Below are 21,464 nucleotides of genomic sequence, written 5' to 3' on the forward strand. Positions count from 1 at the left end.
TAGATAACCAATCCAATACCTGTATTATGTTATAAGGTCATTTGGACTTTTGGAAGTGAATAGGTTGTGGTAATCTTATTGAAGGCAAAACAATGCTATTGGATTTATTTACTGTTTCAATTATTTTTAGTAGATTTAAAGTGTGGAGAGCCAAATTATGGATCTCTTATGCAGAAAACCCTAGTTCTCAACCATTCTGGATAACAGTGTACCCTTATTAGCATTTTATTTAAAAACCAAAAACATATAGGCATGGAATCTATTATCCAGAATGCTTGGGACCTTGGGTTTTTTAAAATTCAAATTATTTACGATAATTAAAACTAAGCCTATGGCGGATGGCAATTCAGAGCTTTCTGGATAATGGGTTTCCGGATAATGGATCCCATAACTGTATAACCATAAAAATTTTTACTTTACAGTCAAACTACTTTGCAAACCATAGGGGCCACCTATCTAAGCAACCAATCAAATGTCTAAATTCCATGTTGATCAGATGCAATTTTTTAAGTAAAACGTCTTTATGTTGGGTATATATATATATATATATATATATATTCTTATCCACCCTAGTTTGCCCCTAATCTAACAGACAGCCATTTGAGGTCAATTTGCTTAGGTTTACCAAGGTACTGGAGATATTATATTAGAAGGGGGTGTTCGCTTTAAATGCAGAGGATAAAAACTAGAGGTTAGTTTCAGCATGAAAACCCTGAAAATTTTAGCTCAGGGAAGATGTGCTTCATCACCTATGGAAATCACTACTCTATTTTATTTTCCTCCTAAATTAAAAACCCTTGACCCCCTGTACCCTTTTCCTAAGGCACGGCTGTTCAGCATGGTTGGAGTTCCCTAGGCTTTTAGTTTATCCAGGCCAGCAGTCGGCACAAGAAAACATGGCAGCAGAAGTGAAGAGGCTGAACATATAGGAAGACATATATGAGGGAGCAAGGTTGTTTTGGGATGCAAGGTTGCATTAGTTCAGGAGAGGAGGGGGCCCTATGTTGATTAAGTATGTAATGTTTTTTTCTGTTTCAAGTTCTTTCTTTGCATGAATAATGTTGGATTATTACACTTTTGTCTTTACAGTGACCATGGAGAACATTGGTGAGAAAAGTAAGTTACCGTATGCACTTTTTTATGTTATTTTGTTAAAATTTCACTTGTGTTCATAATAATTGTGTTGCCTGTAAGCCGTATTCATCGTGTGGCGTTCTGCTAATTCTCTGAATCGTAGATTCCAGTAATACATAGCCCCCCTGGTCACTCTGTACCTGTTTGACAACAACTAAACTTAACCAACTCATTACATCTCCACACAGAACTTGTTGCACCTGTGGGTGCCCTAGTTTTACTTACATTTCAGCACATTTCATTGGAGAAGTAACATCTCACATTGCCCCTGTTGCCTCCCATTGATGCAAATGGGAACCACTGGAACATTTTTTTTGGCAGTTCCAGCCTTAAGATGTTCTAGTACTTGTTTTCTGGACCAGAATCACGGATACTGTCTGCTGTTTTCACCAATGCTGACACTTCTCATAATAGTGGTGGTTTGAGATGTTTCTGTGCCAATGGTGGTGGAGTTATTGTATTGAGTGATTATAGCTTAAAGAAGAAGGCTTCTATATCATCCTGCCGGCAATTTACTAAAATATAAATAGGCGGTGGGATGGTACTCGGAGCGATTCGTTTTCCGAAATTGCCTGATGTTTCCTCTTGAGGCAACTTCAGGCAACTTCAGAAAACGAAACGTTCCGAGTGCCATCCTGCCGGCGATTTACATTTTAGCCGACAGGGAGGCAGTTTGGGGAGATTAGTCGCCCTGAAGAAAAGGAGATTTGTTGCCGGGCAACTAATCTCCCCGAATCTGCCTGTGTACCCTGACCCTAAACCTCCAGGGCACGGCATGAGCATGCTCAGTTTGCTCCTCTCACCCCCCCTTTTTTTTCTCCCCTCTCTGCAATAAACTGAACCCAGAGTTATGAGTGAGCAGGGAGAGACTCAAACAGGAAGTGATGTCACACCATGCTAATATGGCAGCTTCTATCTTAAACAAACACAGACAGTTTCTAGAGCTGTTTACTCTGGAATGGTAAAGCATGCTGCAGAATAAATACAGGGTTATAGCTTGCACTATTGTGACTAATCTATTGGCAATAAACAGTCTCTGTAGCTTTCCTTCTTCTTTAAGATGATAGAAACCAGCTTTTAGCATGTCCAATAATGTTTGCATTGATTCCTACAGTTTCTTTAATATATGGCACAGGCATATGGACACTGTAAGTGAAACTTTATAAGATTGTGTTGTACGAAAATTGTGGGTTTTTAGATCTGGCAGAATGCCAGAGTACATGGGCCTAGGCCCTAGGAGCTGGTGGCTGGTAGAGTACTTTGTGTTCCTATTTGTTTGTGGAGTAAGCAAAAACTACAGGTCACAGTTAAAGTTCTATACATGGTTCCCCATAATTGCACCTTGTTTTAAAACACTGATTCTGACACAGTGGAGCACTGCAGTTAACACCTGTCTCGAGGACGTATTAATTCCAGGGCTCCTTTTACATACTGTAGCAGCCCTACCCACGTACCAAATAATTCCTTGATGCAGTTTACACCCACATTGACGCCAGCAAAACACAGATTCAACTTGTACATGATTTACCAATTCTATCTTGTGTCCACACTGGCAATTGCAATTTGCAGCTGTTTCAGTTAAATGCACATTGCACTTGTGTTACTCAATGAACCCTGTAGTGTATCACCTACAATTTTAAATCATCAGCAAGAATATCGAACACCCTAGGACTAATTTATGAATTGAGCACAGTGTTTAAAGTGCACTTTTCATGCACAAGCTGTGGGTTTTTTTTCGTTACAATTCCAGCATCATTGGGGGCACACACTAAATTGCCTTTGGTGCAGTTGTACATAATGGGCCAAAACGTGCGGTAGTTACTTTGTGTAGTGAATAGGATAAGTTGTGGCATTTTCAGAGTAGAGATGGAGTCACTATAGTTGGCAGACCTTTAAGTCATGGACAGGATTCAAACACAAATTGGATATCTCCTTAGTGTAGTTGTGTCAAATGCTCAATCACACAGTGGTGGGGTTCGCCAAGTCCACATATTATTTGTACCTTTAAGTCATGGACCCTTTAACAAAACATACTTTGTACTTTTCTTCAGTCTTTCAATTTTAGAAGCAGTAAAATAAAGGCAGAATGGAGCCCAATTTGAAACCCAAATCTATTTTTCAATTCCTGCTCGAAGGAGACCCATTTAGGAGAAGCCATTGTTCTGTTCCTCTAATGAGAGACATTTATGCAGAACAGTTCTTGGATGTTTCACTGATAATAATTCAGTTTAACATGTAGCAATATAAATCATTTGGCGATAACAACCAAAAATGTCTCCGAATGTGTCCTCGGGAGATTTTGTTTCTACACAACTCTTATATTCAAATGATATCTGTCTAAAAGCATGCGCTGTGAATTCTATTTAATCTATTCCCATAACAGGAGGGAGCGCTCCCCTAATGTGTGTTGCACCACAAGTCATTTGTTGCGTCTGTAATTCATCAGTCTGAAACAACAAAGATCTGACATTTATATCTTGTTTATTTACAGAAACATGCAAATAATCTAGGCTACTATACAGCCTTTTTTTTTTTCAAGCCACACTTTCAAGACCAGCCTTGATCCAGCTCCCCCTTAGCGCTTAACAAAGTTACAGATAGAGGGAAAACGTGTTGTGCATACATTTAATTACATGCTGTAGGTTTTGTTGATGTCAACATGCCTTTATTGCTGTCAGTATAATATATCTTATATTTAACATTGGATTTACAATATTTTCCAGTTTGTATGGTTATTTTGGTTATTTTAAATCTTAAACCTTAGAAAATCCCTAAACATAAAAGTGTTTTATTATGTTTTCTTTTCTCTGTAATTAATATCCCATAAAGATTAAGACTGCACATGTTCTTATCCAAAAAGCATTGCTTCAGAATGAGATTCCAATGAAATTGAACATAATTGTAATCTTTCTTTGAATCACTTTCTAATAATTATAGAGTGAAGACGCAGGAAAGGAGAACCATAATTTTTTTTCGCAAAATACATTGTTCTTCTGTTGCAAGACACAATCACTGCAGATGAGAAAATATGAATATCATTTCAGTGGTTATTTTTAGTTCCTTTCCAGATATTTTAAGGAATATTATCAATCTAGTTTAGACTTTGTTGCTCATCTCCATGTGTGTTAAGGCACCATATACAACATGAATCAAATAAATATAGTATTTAAAATGCCCACATTTTACACATAATACCCACTTATTGGTTCTTTTGAGAAATAGAAAAATATATTTTCCTTCTCCTTTTTAGATGAACTTCAGATGAACACTTTTTCCAGTTCAGCCTTTTTTCAGTTCCCTTCATCTTTTATTTTGTTACTGTTTTCCAAAATGTCATTTTAAAGTTTAAAGGGCATGTAAAGGCAAAAAAATAAAATCCCATTTTTTCTTTCTTTAATGAAAAAGAAACCTATCTCTAATAAAAAATGTGTACCGTTTTTATCATAAACTGGCCTGTATGCAGTGAAATTCTCCCTTCATTTACTGCTGTGGAGAGGAATTGCCAGATGGTCCCTAACTGCTCTGCAGGGAAACAATCATACTTATGAACAGCAGGGGGAGCCCCCACCTTACTTTTGAGCCATGCAGAACTCAAGCAGCTTTGTTTGTTTCCCTGTAGAGCAGTTGGCGACTGTGTAAAGATTTGTATTGGATTTTATTTTTGCCTTTACATCCCCTTTACTGTTTCCAACTCCAGCTGCAGGGACAAAGATCGTGGAGCCGGATTAGAACAGATAAACTGGGATTCTATTTGGAGGATTATTTTGCTGCAGTCACTGGTTCTGCAGAGTTGGAGAAAGTTTGTATTAAACAATACAAAAATAATAAAATCCACATTAGATTACCTGACAACACAGGTCCCAGTGCAGTCTGCCTAATCTGATTATTGATCAGTCTTGTTGTATCGACTTCTGGCAGATATTATTTGACTTGTGCTGTTTTGATAATTTATGATGATCCCTAAGCAGCCCAGACCACATTGAGCATGTGCACAGTCTTGGTCTTAGAAATATTTTTGTACAAGTCATTCTGAATTGAGAAAAGCCAGTCGAATGATTAGTGAAAAAATACAGTCCAGTTGATTTGACTTATTTCTATAGCTGTACCGGTAAGTCTGCTGTGCTGGATAATTAAGAGTTCAAAGAACAGTAACACCAAATATATAAAGGTTTTTAAGTAATGAAAATATAATGTAGCCTTGCACTGAACTGGTGTGTATGCTTCAGATACACTACTGTATTTTATATAAAGAAGCTGCTGTGTAGCCATGGGGCAGCCATTTAAAGCTGGAAAAAAGGAGAAAAGGCACAGGATACACAGCCAATAACAGATACTGGGTATCCTGTGCTTGAATATATAAACTATAGTTGAGTTTCTAAAGCAAACACACCTGTTTTACTAGTGTGGGGCAACAGTACATTTTATTATCATTCCTTTAAAGGAGAAGGAAAGTTGTTTACCACTTGGGGGGTGCTAAATGTTATGCACCCCCAAGTGAATGTATTTACTTACCTGAAACACCGGCAGAAAACTGCACCGGCCCGGGGTTATTCCAGTGAGCACCACAGAGCGATCCTCTTCCGGTTTCTTCTTTCTTTACGTGGCTGTGCATGTACATTAGTGTGAAAAGCTGAACTCTAACTTAAAAGCCGGCTATTTCATTCTACTGCGCATGTGTTTGCCCCGGGAAATTTGAAGGAAGAAGAAGATGGAAGAGGATCGTTCTGTGGTGCTTCGGGCCGGTGCAGTTTTCTGCTGATAGGAGCACCGGCCCTGAGTTTTAGGTAAGTAAATACATTCACTTGGGGTGCCTAACTGTAACGATCGCCGCCCGGAGCAGGCCCAGGAGCTCCGGGCGGCGCGTCCATCTTCGCCGGCGTCGCTCCCAAAATGGCGGCGCCCATGGCCGCCACGTGGGTAGCGGCGCCGGGCGATGACGTCAGCGCGCCGACGTCGGCGCAAGAGCGTCAATGATGTCAGAATGGCGCCAAATTTGAAAATAAAAACGCCAACTAGACGCCAGAATGGCGCCCAAGAATAGGATTACTTTCCTGAAGCATATCCTGGGTTTCCTGTGTGCCTTATTGCCTAATCTTGTTCCTGCCTTGTATCCTGACCCTTTGCCTGGACTTTGGACTTTGTTTGTATTCTGCCTGCCTGTGAACTCTTGCCTGATCCTGACTATTCTCCGTTTAACCCTTTGGATACCGCGACCTTGTTCCCTCAAGAGGGCTTCCTCCTTGATCCAGACAACCTCCCTGGAGGGAGCTCCCGGCTCCCTGACATTATTCTTGGGCCATGGATCCTTCTGAGGAAGCCACACCTCATGTCGGACGAGCGCTCCGCGGACTGGCATCCCGCATGGAGGACTACGAAAACCAGCAGGTTCGCATTGGGCAAGCACTTGATGTCCTGCTGGCTCAAGTGCCTTCTGCGTCCTCCACTGCTCCACCTTCTGGGGATCCCCCCATGGCGGCAGCCCCCACGAACACAAGCTACCCGACAGGTGAGCCTCGCATTCCACCTCCCCCTCGTTTCAGTGGGGACCCACAAGCTTGCAGGGGATTTGCCACGCAATGCCAAATTCAATTTGAGTTCCAACCCACACAGTTTCCAAGCGAGCGTTCCAAGGTGGGGTATGTGATGTCTCGATTGGAAGGCAAGCCACTGGAGTGGGCAACGTCTCTTTGGGAGAAGAATTCCCCGCTGACTTTTGATGTTAAAGACTTTCTCCAAGCTTTTCGTATAGTCTTTGATGCTCCAGGTCGGGTTACGAACGCCCCTGCCCGTCTCTTGCAGCTCCGGCAAGGAAGCCGCAGTGTCAATGAGTATGCTATAGACTTCCGAACACTGATGGCGGAGACTTCCTGGTGTGATGACGCTTACAAGGCTGTATACTACCAAGGCCTATCCATCCGCATCAAAGATGATCTCGTCTCCAGAGAGACTCCTGACACCCTGGAAGGGTTGATCGCTCTATCCATTAAGGTGGACACTCGTCTCAGAGAGCACCAGGTGGAGAGAGAGCGCAGTAGACGATTTTCTCCCATGTTGGCCCCTCGCTTTCAAAGGCCGATTCTGCAAACACCCGCTGTTCCTGTGACCCATGTGTCGACGTCTCCCTTGGAGGAACCCATGCAAGTAGGAAAGACTCGCCTCTCCGAGCAGGAAAGACTCCGAAGACGTATGGCAGGTCTCTGTTTATACTGTGGTGGGCATTCCCATTTTGCCAACGCCTGTCCTGCCAAAGCCAAGAGTTTTGTACCCCGAGGTATGTCTCAGGTTTCTCATGTAGGGGGCATCACTCGAGGTTCTCTGGAGAAGTATCAAGAAAATTCACGCAGGCTTCTCCTTCCTTTGCAGATTCACCTGGCAAGTAAGTCTATCTTCGAAAGGGCCTTCCTCGACTCCGGAGCGGATGGCAATTTCATGGATGCCTTTTTTGCCGAACGCATGAAGATTCCTCTGCTTCCATTGTCTTCTCCCCTGCGAATTACTGCCATAGATGACAAACCCCTGGAGTTTGAATTCGTCACAAAGTTCACGGCGGAACTATCTGTACAAGTTGGGGCGCTGCATCAAGAAAAACTTTCATTCTTCATCATCCCCTGTCCTTCTACTCCAGTGATATTGGGTCTTCCATGGTTACGTCTGCATAACCCCACCATAGACTGGTCCACTGGGCAGATCTCTCGTTGGAGTTTATTTTGCCTGCAACATTGCCTTCCGCCAAAACCCCTCGAGAAGGTGAATGTCTCCTCTGCGGAATTAAAGACTTTGCCCTCCACTTACAAGGGATTTTCCGATGTGTTTTGTAAAAAGTCTGCAGAGTTCCTTCCCCCACATCGCTCCTACGACTGTCCGGTTGAACTCCTGCCTGGAGCTATGCCCCCCAGAGGGCGCACCTACCCTCTCTCTCCTGCAGAGACTACCGCTATGAAGGAGTACATCCAAGAAAATCTCCAGCGGGGGTTTATCCGCCCTTCTACCTCTCCTGCAGGGGCTGGGTTCTTCTTCGTGGAGAAGAAGGACGGAGGCCTTCGGCCTTGTATAGACTATCGGGGTCTGAATAAGATCACCGTGAAAAACAGATACCCTCTGCCCCTGATTGCCGAGCTCTTTGACCAGCTGAAAGGGGCAAAGATTTTCTCCAAGTTGGATCTCCGGGGGGCCTACAACCTCATTCGCATCCGGGAGGGTGACGAATGGAAGACGGCATTCAACACTCGGGATGGGCACTATGAATATCTCGTTATGCCCTTCGGCCTATGCAATGCCCCTGCCGTCTTCCAGGAGTTTGTGAATGATGTGTTCCGAGATCTCCTAGGAAGGTTCGTAGTCGTATACTTGGACGACATCCTGATCTTTTCCAAGGACCTTGAAAGTCATCGCTCCCAGGTGAAGGAGGTACTCTCTCGTCTGAGGAAGAACTCTCTCTTCGCCAAGTTGGAGAAGTGTGTTTTCGAGGTATCCAAGATCCCCTTCCTAGGATACATTATCTCTCCAGAGGGATTTGAGATGGACCCCGTGAAAGTGTCGGCCATCCAGGAGTGGCCTCTCCCACTGAGTACCAAAGCAATCCAGAGATTCATCGGATTTGCTAATTATTATCGACAGTTCATCCGGGGGTTCTCTTCCCGCATTGCACCTATCCTGGCCCTCATCCGAAAAGGGGGTAAACCCAGCCTGTGGCCTCCATCTGCTATAGAAGCCTTTCAGTCCTTGAAAGAGGCCTTCACGTCCGCTCCTGTTCTTCGACATCCCAATCCTGCACTACACTTCTGCATCGAAGTTGATGCTTCTGAAGTCGGAGCCGGAGCTATCCTGTCTCAGAGACATTCCTCTGATGGAAAATTGCACCCCTGTGCGTTTTTCTCCAAGAAGTTCTCATCCGCAGAGCAGAACTATGACGTCGGGAATCGAGAACTCTTGGCAGTCAAGCTTGCCCTTGAAGAATGGCGTCACCTCCTGGAGGGTTCTGAAATTCCTGTCCAGATTTTCACTGATCACAAGAATCTGGAGTTCATACAGTCCCTCAAGAGGCTAAATCCCAGACAAGCCAGGTGGGCCCTTTTCTTTTCCCGATTTAACTTTGTTTTGACTTATCGCCCAGGTTCCAAAAATCTGAAGGCCGACGCCTTGTCTCGTAGCTTCACTCCGGTGGACCGTGACCCTGAGAGACAGGAACCAATCATTCCACCAGTCAAGATCATTGCCTCTCTGTATCCCCAATTTGCCGACCAGATTCTGGCTGGGCAGTCCTCGGCTCCTCAAGATACTCCGATTGGCATGGCCTTCGTCCCTCCAGAACTTCGCCTGGCCATCCTGCAACAAACCCACTGCTCCAGGCAAGCTGGACATCCTGGTTCGGCTAAGACCCTTGAACTCTTGAGGCGCCTAGTCTGGTGGCCTGATATCCGCAAGGATGTAAAGGACTTTGTGGCTGCTTGTAATGTCTGCGCCACTTCTAAGCCTAGCCATTCCCGCCCCAGTGGGTTGTTACAGCCTTTGCCGGTACCCTCTCGTCCATGGACGCACCTCTCTATGGACTTTATTGTCGAACTTCCTCCCTCCGGTGGGAATACTGTGATCTGGGTTGTTATTGACCGCTTCTCCAAAATGGCCCATTTCATCCCTCTGAAGAAGTTGCCCTCTGCGGTGGAGTTGTCCCAGCTATTTATCCAGTACATCTTCCGACTGCATGGTTTCCCGGTGGAGATCGTCTCCGATAGAGGCACCCAGTTTACTGCCAAGTTCTGGCGTTCCTTATGCAAAGTCCTGGGAATTGTTCTTCAGTTTTCATCTGCATACCACCCGCAAACGAATGGGGCAGCTGAACGTGTCAACCAAGCCCTGGAGCAGTTCCTGAGGAACCACGTATCCCTCTGCCAGGATGACTGGTCTGATCTCCTCCCATGGGCGGAATTCGCTCATAATAATGCTTGTCATTCCTCTACAGGAAGGTCTCCGTTCATGTCGGTGTATGGTCAGCATCCTCAAGCTTTTCCCCAAGACTTTGTGCTATCTGACGTCCCGGCTGCTGACGACTCCGCAGCCCATATGTCTGCTATTTGGGCTGCGACCAAGTTGAACCTAGAGAAGAGTGCTCTTGTTCATAAGACTTTCGCGGATCGTCGTCGAAGATCCTCTCCTCTCTACAAGGTGGGTGATAATGTCTGGCTCTCTTCCAGGAATATCCGGTTGAAGATACCATCTCCCAAGTTGGGTCCAAAATTCGTGGGACCATTTCCCATCTTGGAGATAATCAACCCTGTGGCTGTCAGACTCCAGCTTCCACCAGAGATGAGAATCCCCAACGTGTTCCACGTGTCTCTGGTGAAACCCGCCATCACCAACCGGTTCTCTGGCGGTCAGTCTCCTCCTCCTGCCATCTCAGTGGAGGGTCAACTCGAGTACGAGGTGGAGAAAATCCTAGACTCCAGAATCTCCAGAGGGTCCCTTCAGTACCTCATTCAGTGGAAGGGCTTTGGCCCTGAAGAATGCTCCTGGGAAGGACACCGTGATGTTCACGCTCCTCGTCTGGTGAGGGAGTTCCATTCCAAGTTTCCCCAGAAGCCAAGTCCTGGTGGTCCAGAGGCCCCCCGTGAGGGGGGGGGTACTGTAACGATCGCCGCCCGGAGCAGGCCCAGGAGCTCCAGGCGGCGCGTCCATCTTCGCCGGCGTCGCTCCCAAAATGGCGGCGCCCATGGCCGCCACGTGGGTAGCGGCGCCGGGCGATGACGTCAGCGCGCCGACGTCGGCGCAAGAGCGTCAATGACGTCAGAATGGCGCCAAATTTGAAAATAAAAACGCCAACTAGACGCCAGAATGGCGCCCAAGAATAGGATTACTTTCCTGAAGCATATCCTGGGTTTCCTGTGTGCCTTATTGCCTAATCTTGTTCCTGCCTTGTATCCTGACCCTTTGCCTGGACTTTGGACTTTGTTTGTATTCTGCCTGCCTGTGAACTCTTGCCTGATCCTGACTATTCTCCGTTTAACCCTTTGGATACCGCGACCTTGTTCCCTCAAGAGGGCTTCCTCCTTGATCCAGACAACCTCCCTGGAGGGAGCTCCCGGCTCCCTGACATTAACATTTGGCACCCCCAAATGGTAAACAACTTTCCTTCTCCTTTAAAATACTTTAATTTTTTGGTGTTACTGTTCCTTTAAAACAATAACTAAAATAATCTGTGTGACAACATGTAATTGTTTGTATTCCTATTCTTTTTTCAGTTGTGTGCCTGATAGCCTATCACTTCTTTCTGCTTCTCTTTGTGTGGTCCTACTGGAAAACCATTTTTACATCACCGATGAATCCTGCTAAAGACGTAAGTGGAACCTTTGATGATTAAAACGTTTTTAATCGATAAAGCATGTGTGATTATTTTGACCTAGAATGTTAATGTTTTGTAGTAATGGACCTGTAAGAGCAAACATTGATACACGTCAAGTGAGAATGGACTTCCTAGAATAACTGCAGTTGTTCAAGAAAAACAATGGTTTTCATATGTTCTAAAACTGCTGAGTTATGTAGCATTATTAAAGGAAAACTACAACTTTTCAATGTTCTGACGATGTCCACGAAGGTTTCCAAACTGATATCCTACTCAAATCTGTTTGGTCGAGCTTAGAATGAATCAAAGAGTCTATGAAGTTCACTGTTTCAGATGGCATACCTTGGTCAGTTTATTTGCTGGAGTATCAGGGGAGACTCATTCCTTATGTGAAACTTGATTTTGGATATCATGGATTGAGAGAAGTTGAGCCCAAGCAGCTTGTTAGATTATATAGACTTTATAGCATCGATCTAGCTAAGGTAAACCTTTAAAATGCTGAGAGTAAAAGTTTTATTTTAAATAAACTGGTGACATAAAACACATATTGGACATAGGGTAGTCAATGGTGATAAAGTCCCTCTTAAATGTACCAGATGATTTTAACAAACAGACTATGTCCATGTGTACAGGTATAGGATACCTTATCCGGAAACCCGTTATCCAGAAAGTTCTGAATTAGGGAAAGGTCATCTCCCATAGACTTCATTTTGTCCAATTAATTAAAATTTTTAAAACGTGTTTTTCTCTGTAATAATAAAACAGTAACTTGTACTTGATCCTAACTAAGATATAATTAAGCCTTATTGGAAGCAAAACCAGCCTATTGGGTTTATCATTTTTTAGTAGACTTAAGGTGTGAAGATCCAAATTATGGAAAGATCCGTTATCCGGAAAAACCCAAGTTCCAAGAATAACATATCCCATACCTGTATATATGTGTAGCTGTTTTTATGATGTATAACACCTAGTAGAGATCACAAACATATCATGTGCTGATCTGCAACTTATTTAAAACTTTAGCTTTAGGATAGGACTACATTGACGTTTTCGGCGCGATCCAACATAACACCGGCTTCAAAACGCATGCGACGGAAATGAGGTAAGTAATGGAAATGTCGGATGGTGTCGCAGCGTTGATCTCTCTGAAAACGTCCATGTAGTCCTACTCTTAAATGGAGTTTAATTAATCATTACACAAAATGTAAACCAAACCCTTGCCGCAGACAAACAAGTCATCAAATTAAAGCAAAAGGCATGGTTTAATGCACGATCAGAATTGCATTCTGTGCTGTAATTAAAAATAGTCCAACTCACAGCTCAGCAATCAAAATGCTATAGGAACTATAGAATAGTTATTTTCGCCATAAATAGTGGTAGGGGTGGAGTTTGGTGATTTTTATGTTAGAATCAGCAGCTGCTCCTCCTGGTTCACTTGTTTTTTGTCATCAATTCACAAAATCTGTGAATTGTTTCTTTGAGAAACGCTTTGATTAAAACACTGTCACTTCTTAGGGGATGGTGACATCATTTTGAGTGAATATGAAATTGATTAATTTTCAATGCACGATACTAATGAAGAGTTACAATGTGCCATTGTGATTGGATTAGTGGAAGAGTTTAAATGCTGAGAACTTCCCACACCAGTCAGTTGAACTGAAGAAGCTGCTCGGATGAGTAGTGAAACGTCTTCATTGATTACTCAGCAAGTCCAGTTGTTTTTAGATTTACCTATACTAGATATACCATGACCTGGATGATTGAAATCTTCATAGTCATAATGAATTAATGCAAACTCAATATTCGATGGATTTAGATGAAATTGATGTTTCTAAAGAAGGCAATAATGAAATGAATTAATGCAAAGTAAACAAGGGAACTCTCATGGTGATCAGATTATGAATTTATCTCAGTATGTGTTGGATCCAGATGAAATTGATGTCCTTACATTTCTGCCCTACTGCTGAAATGAGCCAATTTAACGCTTATGTAGATGTGCCGAAATTTATTTGAAAAATTGCTTTAAAAATTTATATGCGGACAAAGATAATTGAATTAATTCAGATGTTTCACTTGAGGCTAATATCATGGTGTCTGATTTTGATGTACAGGAAACAGAAATTATTAAATTCATGGAGCAATGTCAGAGAGAAGGGGAAGTAAATCAAATAGTAGAGAGTGAAGATAACGATGTTTCAAATTGTGCATAGTGGTTTAAAACAAAATTCAACTTTTCAACCAAATGTCCCCCCAGGAAGTGGTATTCTAATGTCTAGAAAACCAATTGAACAAGACTTAGTTAAGATTTTCTCCCACAGACCGTTAAATTATAGATATAAGGGTAATATTAATAACAAACAAAAAAAGTAAATTACAGAAAAATGACCAAATCTGTATATAAAAAGGGCAGATAAAGGTGGCAAAGTGGTTATTTTAAACAAAAGTTACTATATAAATATGGTGGAAGAGATTTTGAAAGAGGAAAATTCTGGATAGCAGGTCCCATACCTGTATTACTATGTTGTCCTGGCTATTGGGAGCCCCCATTATTAATCTATCTAATAATATACACCAGATATAGCATATTAATCTAAATAATAATAGAAATACTATCAGTATAAGCCCAATGCAGCATATCACTTTCACAGCAAGATATGTCAACATAAGGATCACATCATCCACACAAAACACAATCATAACTAGATATGGATATAAAATTAGCAATATATAGTCATCCCGGCCAATATAAATATATATATATATATATATATATATATATATATATATATATCAATAGTGTAGTAGAACCGGCACTCACCCTCAAATCATCGAGCCCCGGGTGCTGCTTCAAGGGTTTGCATATTAGATCATTTAAGAGCACTCACGGGTGTTTGTGAAGAATACTTTTTATTGGAGTGTTACAATCTACCCCACATCAACGCGTTTCGGTTCTTTCTGAACCGTCGTCAGGATGCATCCTGACGACGGTTCAGAAAGAACCGAAACGCGTTGATGTGGGGTAGATTGTAACACTCCAATAAAAAGTATTCTTCACAAACACCCGTGAGTGCTCTTAAATGATCTAATATATATATATATATATATATATATATATATATATATATATATATACTCGAACTGATCGATTTGCACCCCTAAATGATCTGATCATTGGTACTGCTATTCAGCCAGATCAGTGCAGTTTAAATGTGTGTGAAATCACATTACACAATATTCCACTGACTGTCCTATAGAAAGATGGGTTTGCCATTGGGGTCTGGGACTGCTTTAATCATACATCAGGGATCTGGATTGATAAAAGGGATGCTGTGTATTATAGAGCAGATGATTTATCTTGCAAACTGCCAACCTTTCAAGAATTAGTTTGCAATAATTTATACTGACAGTAACATATACAAGAAAATGTTCGCATTTAGCTGTAAATCAGATCAATCACTCACATAATATGTAATTACAATTTTAAAATAATAGTTTAAAAACCCAGAAATACTTCAAAAGAAAAACCTTTGCCAAGCAAGCTTGCTCATATTGTATTTAAGGAAGATGAAGCCAGTTGAATGGAACAAACGTCTAGCAACACGGAAGCAGCATTAAATATTTACTCTGCCTGCTGAATGGAAATTGGATGCCAGAAAAGGAAACCTCCGAGCTTCCAACTCTTCAATTTGTTGGCTCAGAGTGCCAGCAAAAATACAAACGTTACTATCCATATGCCATCCTGCATGAAATGTATTACCCTCAAGATGCCTTTTCTACGTTTCAATAACAATGCATATGCTGATTTGGAAAATCAATTTTGAAGAAATAAAACTGCTTTGGAAAGTCCAATAGACCAATAAATAAGGGAATAAATAAATGCGTGTACAAGCGATAAACTAGGCTTTGTATAATGTTAAAGGGAACCTGTCACTCAGACATAAAAGTTGTACAGGTATGGGATCTGTTACCTAGAAACCTGATATCCAGAAAGCTCCAAATTACAGAAAGATCATCTCCCATAGACTCCATTATAATCAAATAATCCAAATTTTTAAAAATGATTTCCCTTTTCTCTGTAATAATAAAACACTAGCTTGTACTTGCTCCCAACTAAGATCTAATGAATCCTTATTGGAAGTAATGTCAGATGATAGGGTTTATTTAATGTTTACATGATTTTGTAGTAAACTTAAGGTATGAAGATCCAAATTACAGAAAGATCTGTTATCTGGAAAACCACAGGTCCCAAGCATTCCTTTTCAATTTAAACATGAAATCCAAATTCTTTTTTTCAATTAAAACATCCATCCATAAGTTATAAATGTATTTAAATATCAACTGTCAGTCCCTTACTGGCACATAAAGAAGATTTTGTCGTGATGGAAATCTTGCCTTAATAACCGTTTACAAAATAGTACCTGCTTCTTGCTGTGATTGTAAATTCCCAGACTGAAGGGAACACAATTTATATAATTTATATAGTGTACATTTATTTTTCTTGACTAACATGATAAAATAAGATTTGGAATTATTTGTTGGGATTACCAGTCCCCTTAAAGTTTGTAGTTTGGGCCTTGGTTAATTTTCCCTTGGAAGTGGAATTTAAACAGCCTGGAGTCTATGGGATAGGGGAGATACCTCTTTGGGGGCCCAGGAGGTATAGGAGCCCCCATAAGGCCCTAGTTAATGAGCATTTCAACATATATTGGTAAAACATGACAACCTCTGGATATGTGGGAGCCCTAAAATCAAATTGCCCAGTAAAATCAAGTTACGCCACAGAACATCTTAGGTGGAAACACCAGGATCCCAGAACAGAATTGGCAAGGCTTGTTTGTTGCAGAATATATAGGGTCTTGTTAGTGGCAGGTTATTTCAGTTATAACCTGCTTCAGAAATAAAAACCAGTGAGTCCCCAAAGTTAACCCACAAGGGCAACTTTGCCATAAAACTGCATTCATGTAATGCAAATTGGTCTAGAAATGGGTGAAAGAATCATAACTCTGTGTGGGTGCCATTCCAGTGCTCCATGACTGCGGTTCAATAAAAACGAAATGCTTGCAAAATGTATGCTCTCTAAACACTAAAGACCTGAACTGTTACGTGTGTGTTCCAGCTGTGACACACTGGGGCAACTGGAGCAATGAGAAAAAATAGGGGGTTTGATCAATGCACATTCCCTGGTCCCCTGTCTCATAAGTAATTCATTATCTATGCAAGTGTATGTGTTTACAAGAAGTTATCATAAAATTGGTAACCACCATACCACGTCAAGGTAAACCCCGTATGGCGGTCTCTAACTATTTACCTCTGGTCATAGTATTCAAAGGCTGGCACCTCCCTGCATGGTAGCATTTCTTGGGATAAGTGTCTCCTGACCTGGGCATTGGTTTCAGACAGAGGCCATAGCCCCCCCCCCCCCCCCCGCTGTTAAGTGAGAGAGATTAACCACAGCATTGGTTCTACAGGTTTAATCCTCCCCTGCTTGCGGCTTTTAAAGGAGAAATCAACCTGTGGGGTAAAAACCCTGTGCCCCCCACCCCAGGTAGACCGCCCTCCCTTCTCCCCTCAGGCTAACTACCCCCCCAGGGAAATGCCCCATACTCCATACTTACCTCACAGCACAGATTCTTCCAGAAAAGTTCCACGCGTCCATCTTTCGACTCCTTTGAGAGATCGTCAATCTCCGTGTAATTCCGCGCATGCGCAGTTTTGCAAATCGACAAACTGCTCCAACTGCGCATGCACAGAAATACCGATCTCCCAGTCAACTTACAGAAGATGGATTTGTGCAACTCCGCTGGAAGAATATGCGCTGATGGGAAAGTATGGAGTATGGGGCATTTCCCCCGGGGGGGGGGAGTAGTTAGCCTGGGGGAGCAGGGTGGGAGGTCTATATAGGGTGGGGGGTACAGGGTTTTTTCCCCACAGGTTGATTTCTCCTTTAAGAGAGAAAGACTGCCCACACCTACACCTATTTTTAAAGGCATTGAATGCACATGCAACTCCAAGTAATTGCCATTGAAATGAAAGAGCAGCAATATTGTCACCAGCCCTACTGAGCTGGAACTTGGGAGTAAACCACATTGGGGCTCAATATGTCATATATATAATGTTATAGTTATAAGAGGTGTGTTATGAGCAGTAAGATAATAGTAGCCATAATTATCAAGTATAAAAGCCACTTGAGTGCAAGTAAATATAATCAAAGCTATGAAAATGCCCTCATACACCAACATGGTATTCCCTGGTACTTCCTTCCTAATATTACTTGAATATACACCTACTAACCAGGGTTATTATGATAACAGATTTATTTTAGTAGGGTTTATTTCACTGTGAGAAATATCTATCATACTATCGTGCTATAATAAGGCAAAAGTCACCCCTACATTATCATATCATTTATGTTGTTTTAGTTTCATCTGTCATATTCAGATAAAGAAATTTTGGAGAGGGAGCCAAGGGGAGAATCTCAGCAAGATATTCTGAGAAGGATGGCCAAGGATCTTCCTGTCTACACCAGAACAATGTCAGGAGGTAGGTATCTATATTTCAGATCTGTAACTGACCAATGTCAGGAGGTAGGTATCTATATTTCAGATCTGTAACTGACCAATGTCAGGAGGTAGGTATCTATATTTCAGATCTGTAACTGACCAAAGCAGAAGCCACTAATGACTCTCCACAGGTGCGCGAATAAAACTTGTAGCAGTATAAAAATACTACAGGTATCTGTTCAGCAAGACTCTGAGCACCATTCAGCATTAAATACTGTTATAACTATTAGATGGTTCAGTACTGTAGAAATCACTTTCTATCAAACAGAGAAACTGGACATTATTAGCACACGGGAATTAGAAAGGCTTTTGATTTCGTTTTGGTGAAGAAATGGCTAGATAGTTATTATAAAAGATGCTACATTATTTTGCTTGTTAATTAAGTGGGAAAAGTTCAACTTGTAGATTTCTATGGCAATGGATCTGAGAGAGAAGAATGACTAAGCCAAGGACAATCTATTACCAATGCAGTTCCCTGTTAGAGCTGAGTCACATATACAATCTCTCCTTAATTTGCACCCATTCCAGGAACTCTCTAGCATCTTCTTTTAGAAAAGCTTCCACAGAATCCACATCTGACATTTGTTTTGGGATAACTGTGAGCTAGGGGAGAGACTAATAGAAATGATGTAAAATATCTGTAAATCGCTGCTGTGACAGTATACAGTATATATAACAGATAAATAAATTTTTTGCCATATGGTGGAGGTTTATACTTTGCATATCTTGCCAACACATTCATCAATATACTTCACTGCAGGCCTGTACCCAGATGCAGTTTAAAACCTTATGAGGACAGAGTCTAACGGAGTTATTTATTGTGAAAATTTGCATATGTGCAATTTTAGAGTTTTTTTATACCTTGATTTAAACTCACATTTAAAAAGCCACATGTCTACTTATTTAATAAAAGATCCGAATATAAATGCTTGAAGGAATAATAGGGATGCACCGAATCCAGGATTCGGTTCGGGATTCGGGCATGATTCAGCCTTTTTCAGCAGGATTCGGATTCGGCCGAATCCTTCTGCCCGGCCGAATCCTAATTTGCGTATGCAAATGGGGAGGGAAATCACGTGACTTTTTGTCAGAAAACAAGGAAGTAAAAAATGTTTTCCCCTTCCCACGCCTAATTTGCATATGCAAATTAGGATTCGGTTCGGTATTCGCCCGAATCTTTCACGAAGGATTCGGGGGTTCGGCCGAATCCAAAATACTGGATTCGGTACATCCCTAATGAATAAAAACGCAGAGTCAATATGAAAATATCAAAATCCTCTTTTTCCCAAGAATTTTTGTGCAATTCCAAACACCCACCCCCCAAAAACCTCAAAAGGCAAAGAAACATTTTATAATTGAAGCATAAATCGCAATAACTTCTTCATGAACTCCCCAGCTTTAAGATAGCAGGATTTTGTATTCAAGTTTTTTTTGTGGTTTTTACATTTAATAAATAATAAAAAAAATTGTGGTTTAGAGTCATTATTCAAATAGAAGGATTTTAGCACTGAGACGTTTGATTTGACGAAATCAGTAAACATAATGGGTGCGGATCGATAATGTGGAGGGATGGGCCGATTATATCAGGGATGGGGCTATGACATGGAGATTAGCCACTGCCAAATCACCAATTCAATCTCGGCAAATCCTGCCTGGTTTGGAAAACCGACCAAGCAGTTTTTACCAGGACAGCCCTTCAAAATACCAGGCTGTCCGGGTCAAAACTGAACAACCTTACCTCAATTGCATTTTCCCTTTTGTAATTTTTTTTTTATAACCATGAACTGTGAGGTGTTCAGGGAATGTACCTCCAGTGATGTTCCTCCTTTTACTCCCACATAGTTGACCTCGTATTGGAAGACCTGAGCTATCTTAAAACCCTGTCCTTTCCCCATTGCTTATTGGTGATTGTAGATGATTTATTCCACCAAATGATGCTAGAACAACTTCTGGGCTTTTCACCTTGGAGTACATGATGCTTAAAGTGGACCTGACACCCAGACATAAAAAACTGTATAAAAAAGTCCTTTTTAAAGGCATAGAGGCGGGGCAGGCAGTTATTTTCACTTTCTATTCAGCACTTCCTAGATGTCACTGCTCTCCCTACATTCCCCCCATTCTCTTTACCATTTAATTGTGTAGCCAGGGCATGGGGATAAACATCAGGTCCCCCATTCTGGTGCACAAACAAGATTCTGAGATGATGCAAGACTTGCCTTAATAACAGTGTCCACAAAGTGGCTCCTGCCTTCTTGTTATAATTCAGACATCTCAGACTGAAGGAAACAAAATTCAAATAATTTATACAGTGTAACTAAAGTTTATTTTGCTTGACTAATGTGATAAGATAGGATTTGGAATATTTTTTTTAGATGATGGGTCCCCTTTAAGTTGCATTTTATACTTTTCCCCAATCTCACACCATTTTTTTCCCAGTAGAATGTGGGTTCTACAGTCCTGGTAACTAATGTTTATTTAAATGATTCTTTAAGTTTGGTAAATCTGATGGATTCATATTATCGTAGGGCAGCTGCTGATAAGACTTAATATATTATCCAGACTGAGATAATTTCTATCAAGATATTAACTCCCGTCCTATAATTTTCTCTTCTCAGCCATCAGATACTGTGACAGATGCCAGCTTGTGAAGCCTGACCGCTGTCATCACTGCTCCGTCTGTGATAAGTATGGCCTTATTTTCCTCTGATCACTGGTTCAAGATTAGATACAGGGGTTGGTAATGCCCTGTCAGGATGCCTGTATAAATCATGGTTTTGTTTCGCTATGAGACGTATTGACAGTTGAGCTCGGCTGCTCTCTAATGCTTACTGTCGTAAATTGAACGAAAGCCAGAAAAGCCATAATTAACCACAAAGCTGAGCTGTGTTTCAGTCTTAGGAATCTATATGCTGCACGCAGGGAAGTCTAGTTATTTATCACATACACAATACTTTGCATTGTCCAAAAGTTAAATAAATATGTACACAATGGCAAGCCAGCGTACAGTCCATCTGCTAATGTACATTGGCTGCACCATCGTAGTTGAGCATTCATACAGTATAATAGCTATCTCCTAGCACCTAGCATAACTAATCCTAAAGAAATTACACCCCCTAGCAACACAAGAGTACAGATAGTGCCAGCCTTTAGGCTGAGTTGTTCTTAATAATACAGGTATGGGATCTGTTATCCAGAATGCTCAGGACCTGGGGTTTTCTGGAAAACTGATCTTTCTGTAATTTGGATCTTTATACCTACGTCTCCTAGAAAATCATGTAAACATTACATAAACCCGATAAGCTGGTTTTGCTTCCAATAAGGATTAATTATATCTTAGTTAGTTACTTAGTATTGTTTTATTATTACAAAGAACATTTTGATTATTTAATTATATTGGAGTCCATGATTTTGCATCTTTCTGGATTATAGGCTTT

At 41.5% G+C, this 21,464-nt stretch overlaps 1 protein-coding gene across 2 annotated transcripts in view; it reads left to right on the forward strand.

Moving 5' to 3' along the window:
* The window catches only part of zdhhc2.S (zinc finger DHHC-type containing 2 S homeolog), a 62,496-nt gene that overhangs the window by 21,303 nt on the left and 19,729 nt on the right, over positions 1-21,464 (forward strand). For both annotated transcript variants that reach the window (XM_018243165.2, XM_018243164.2), the window contains exons 2-5: positions 1,090-1,116; positions 11,370-11,464; positions 17,890-18,010; positions 20,646-20,715. In XM_018243165.2, the coding sequence (XP_018098654.1) occupies positions 1,090-1,116; positions 11,370-11,464; positions 17,890-18,010; positions 20,646-20,715 (313 nt within the window). The remainder of the gene's footprint in view (positions 1-1,089; positions 1,117-11,369; positions 11,465-17,889; positions 18,011-20,645; positions 20,716-21,464) is intronic.

This window comes from Xenopus laevis, chromosome 1S (assembly GCF_017654675.1).
Source record: "Xenopus laevis strain J_2021 chromosome 1S, Xenopus_laevis_v10.1, whole genome shotgun sequence".
NCBI classification, from domain to species: domain Eukaryota; kingdom Metazoa; phylum Chordata; class Amphibia; order Anura; family Pipidae; genus Xenopus; species Xenopus laevis.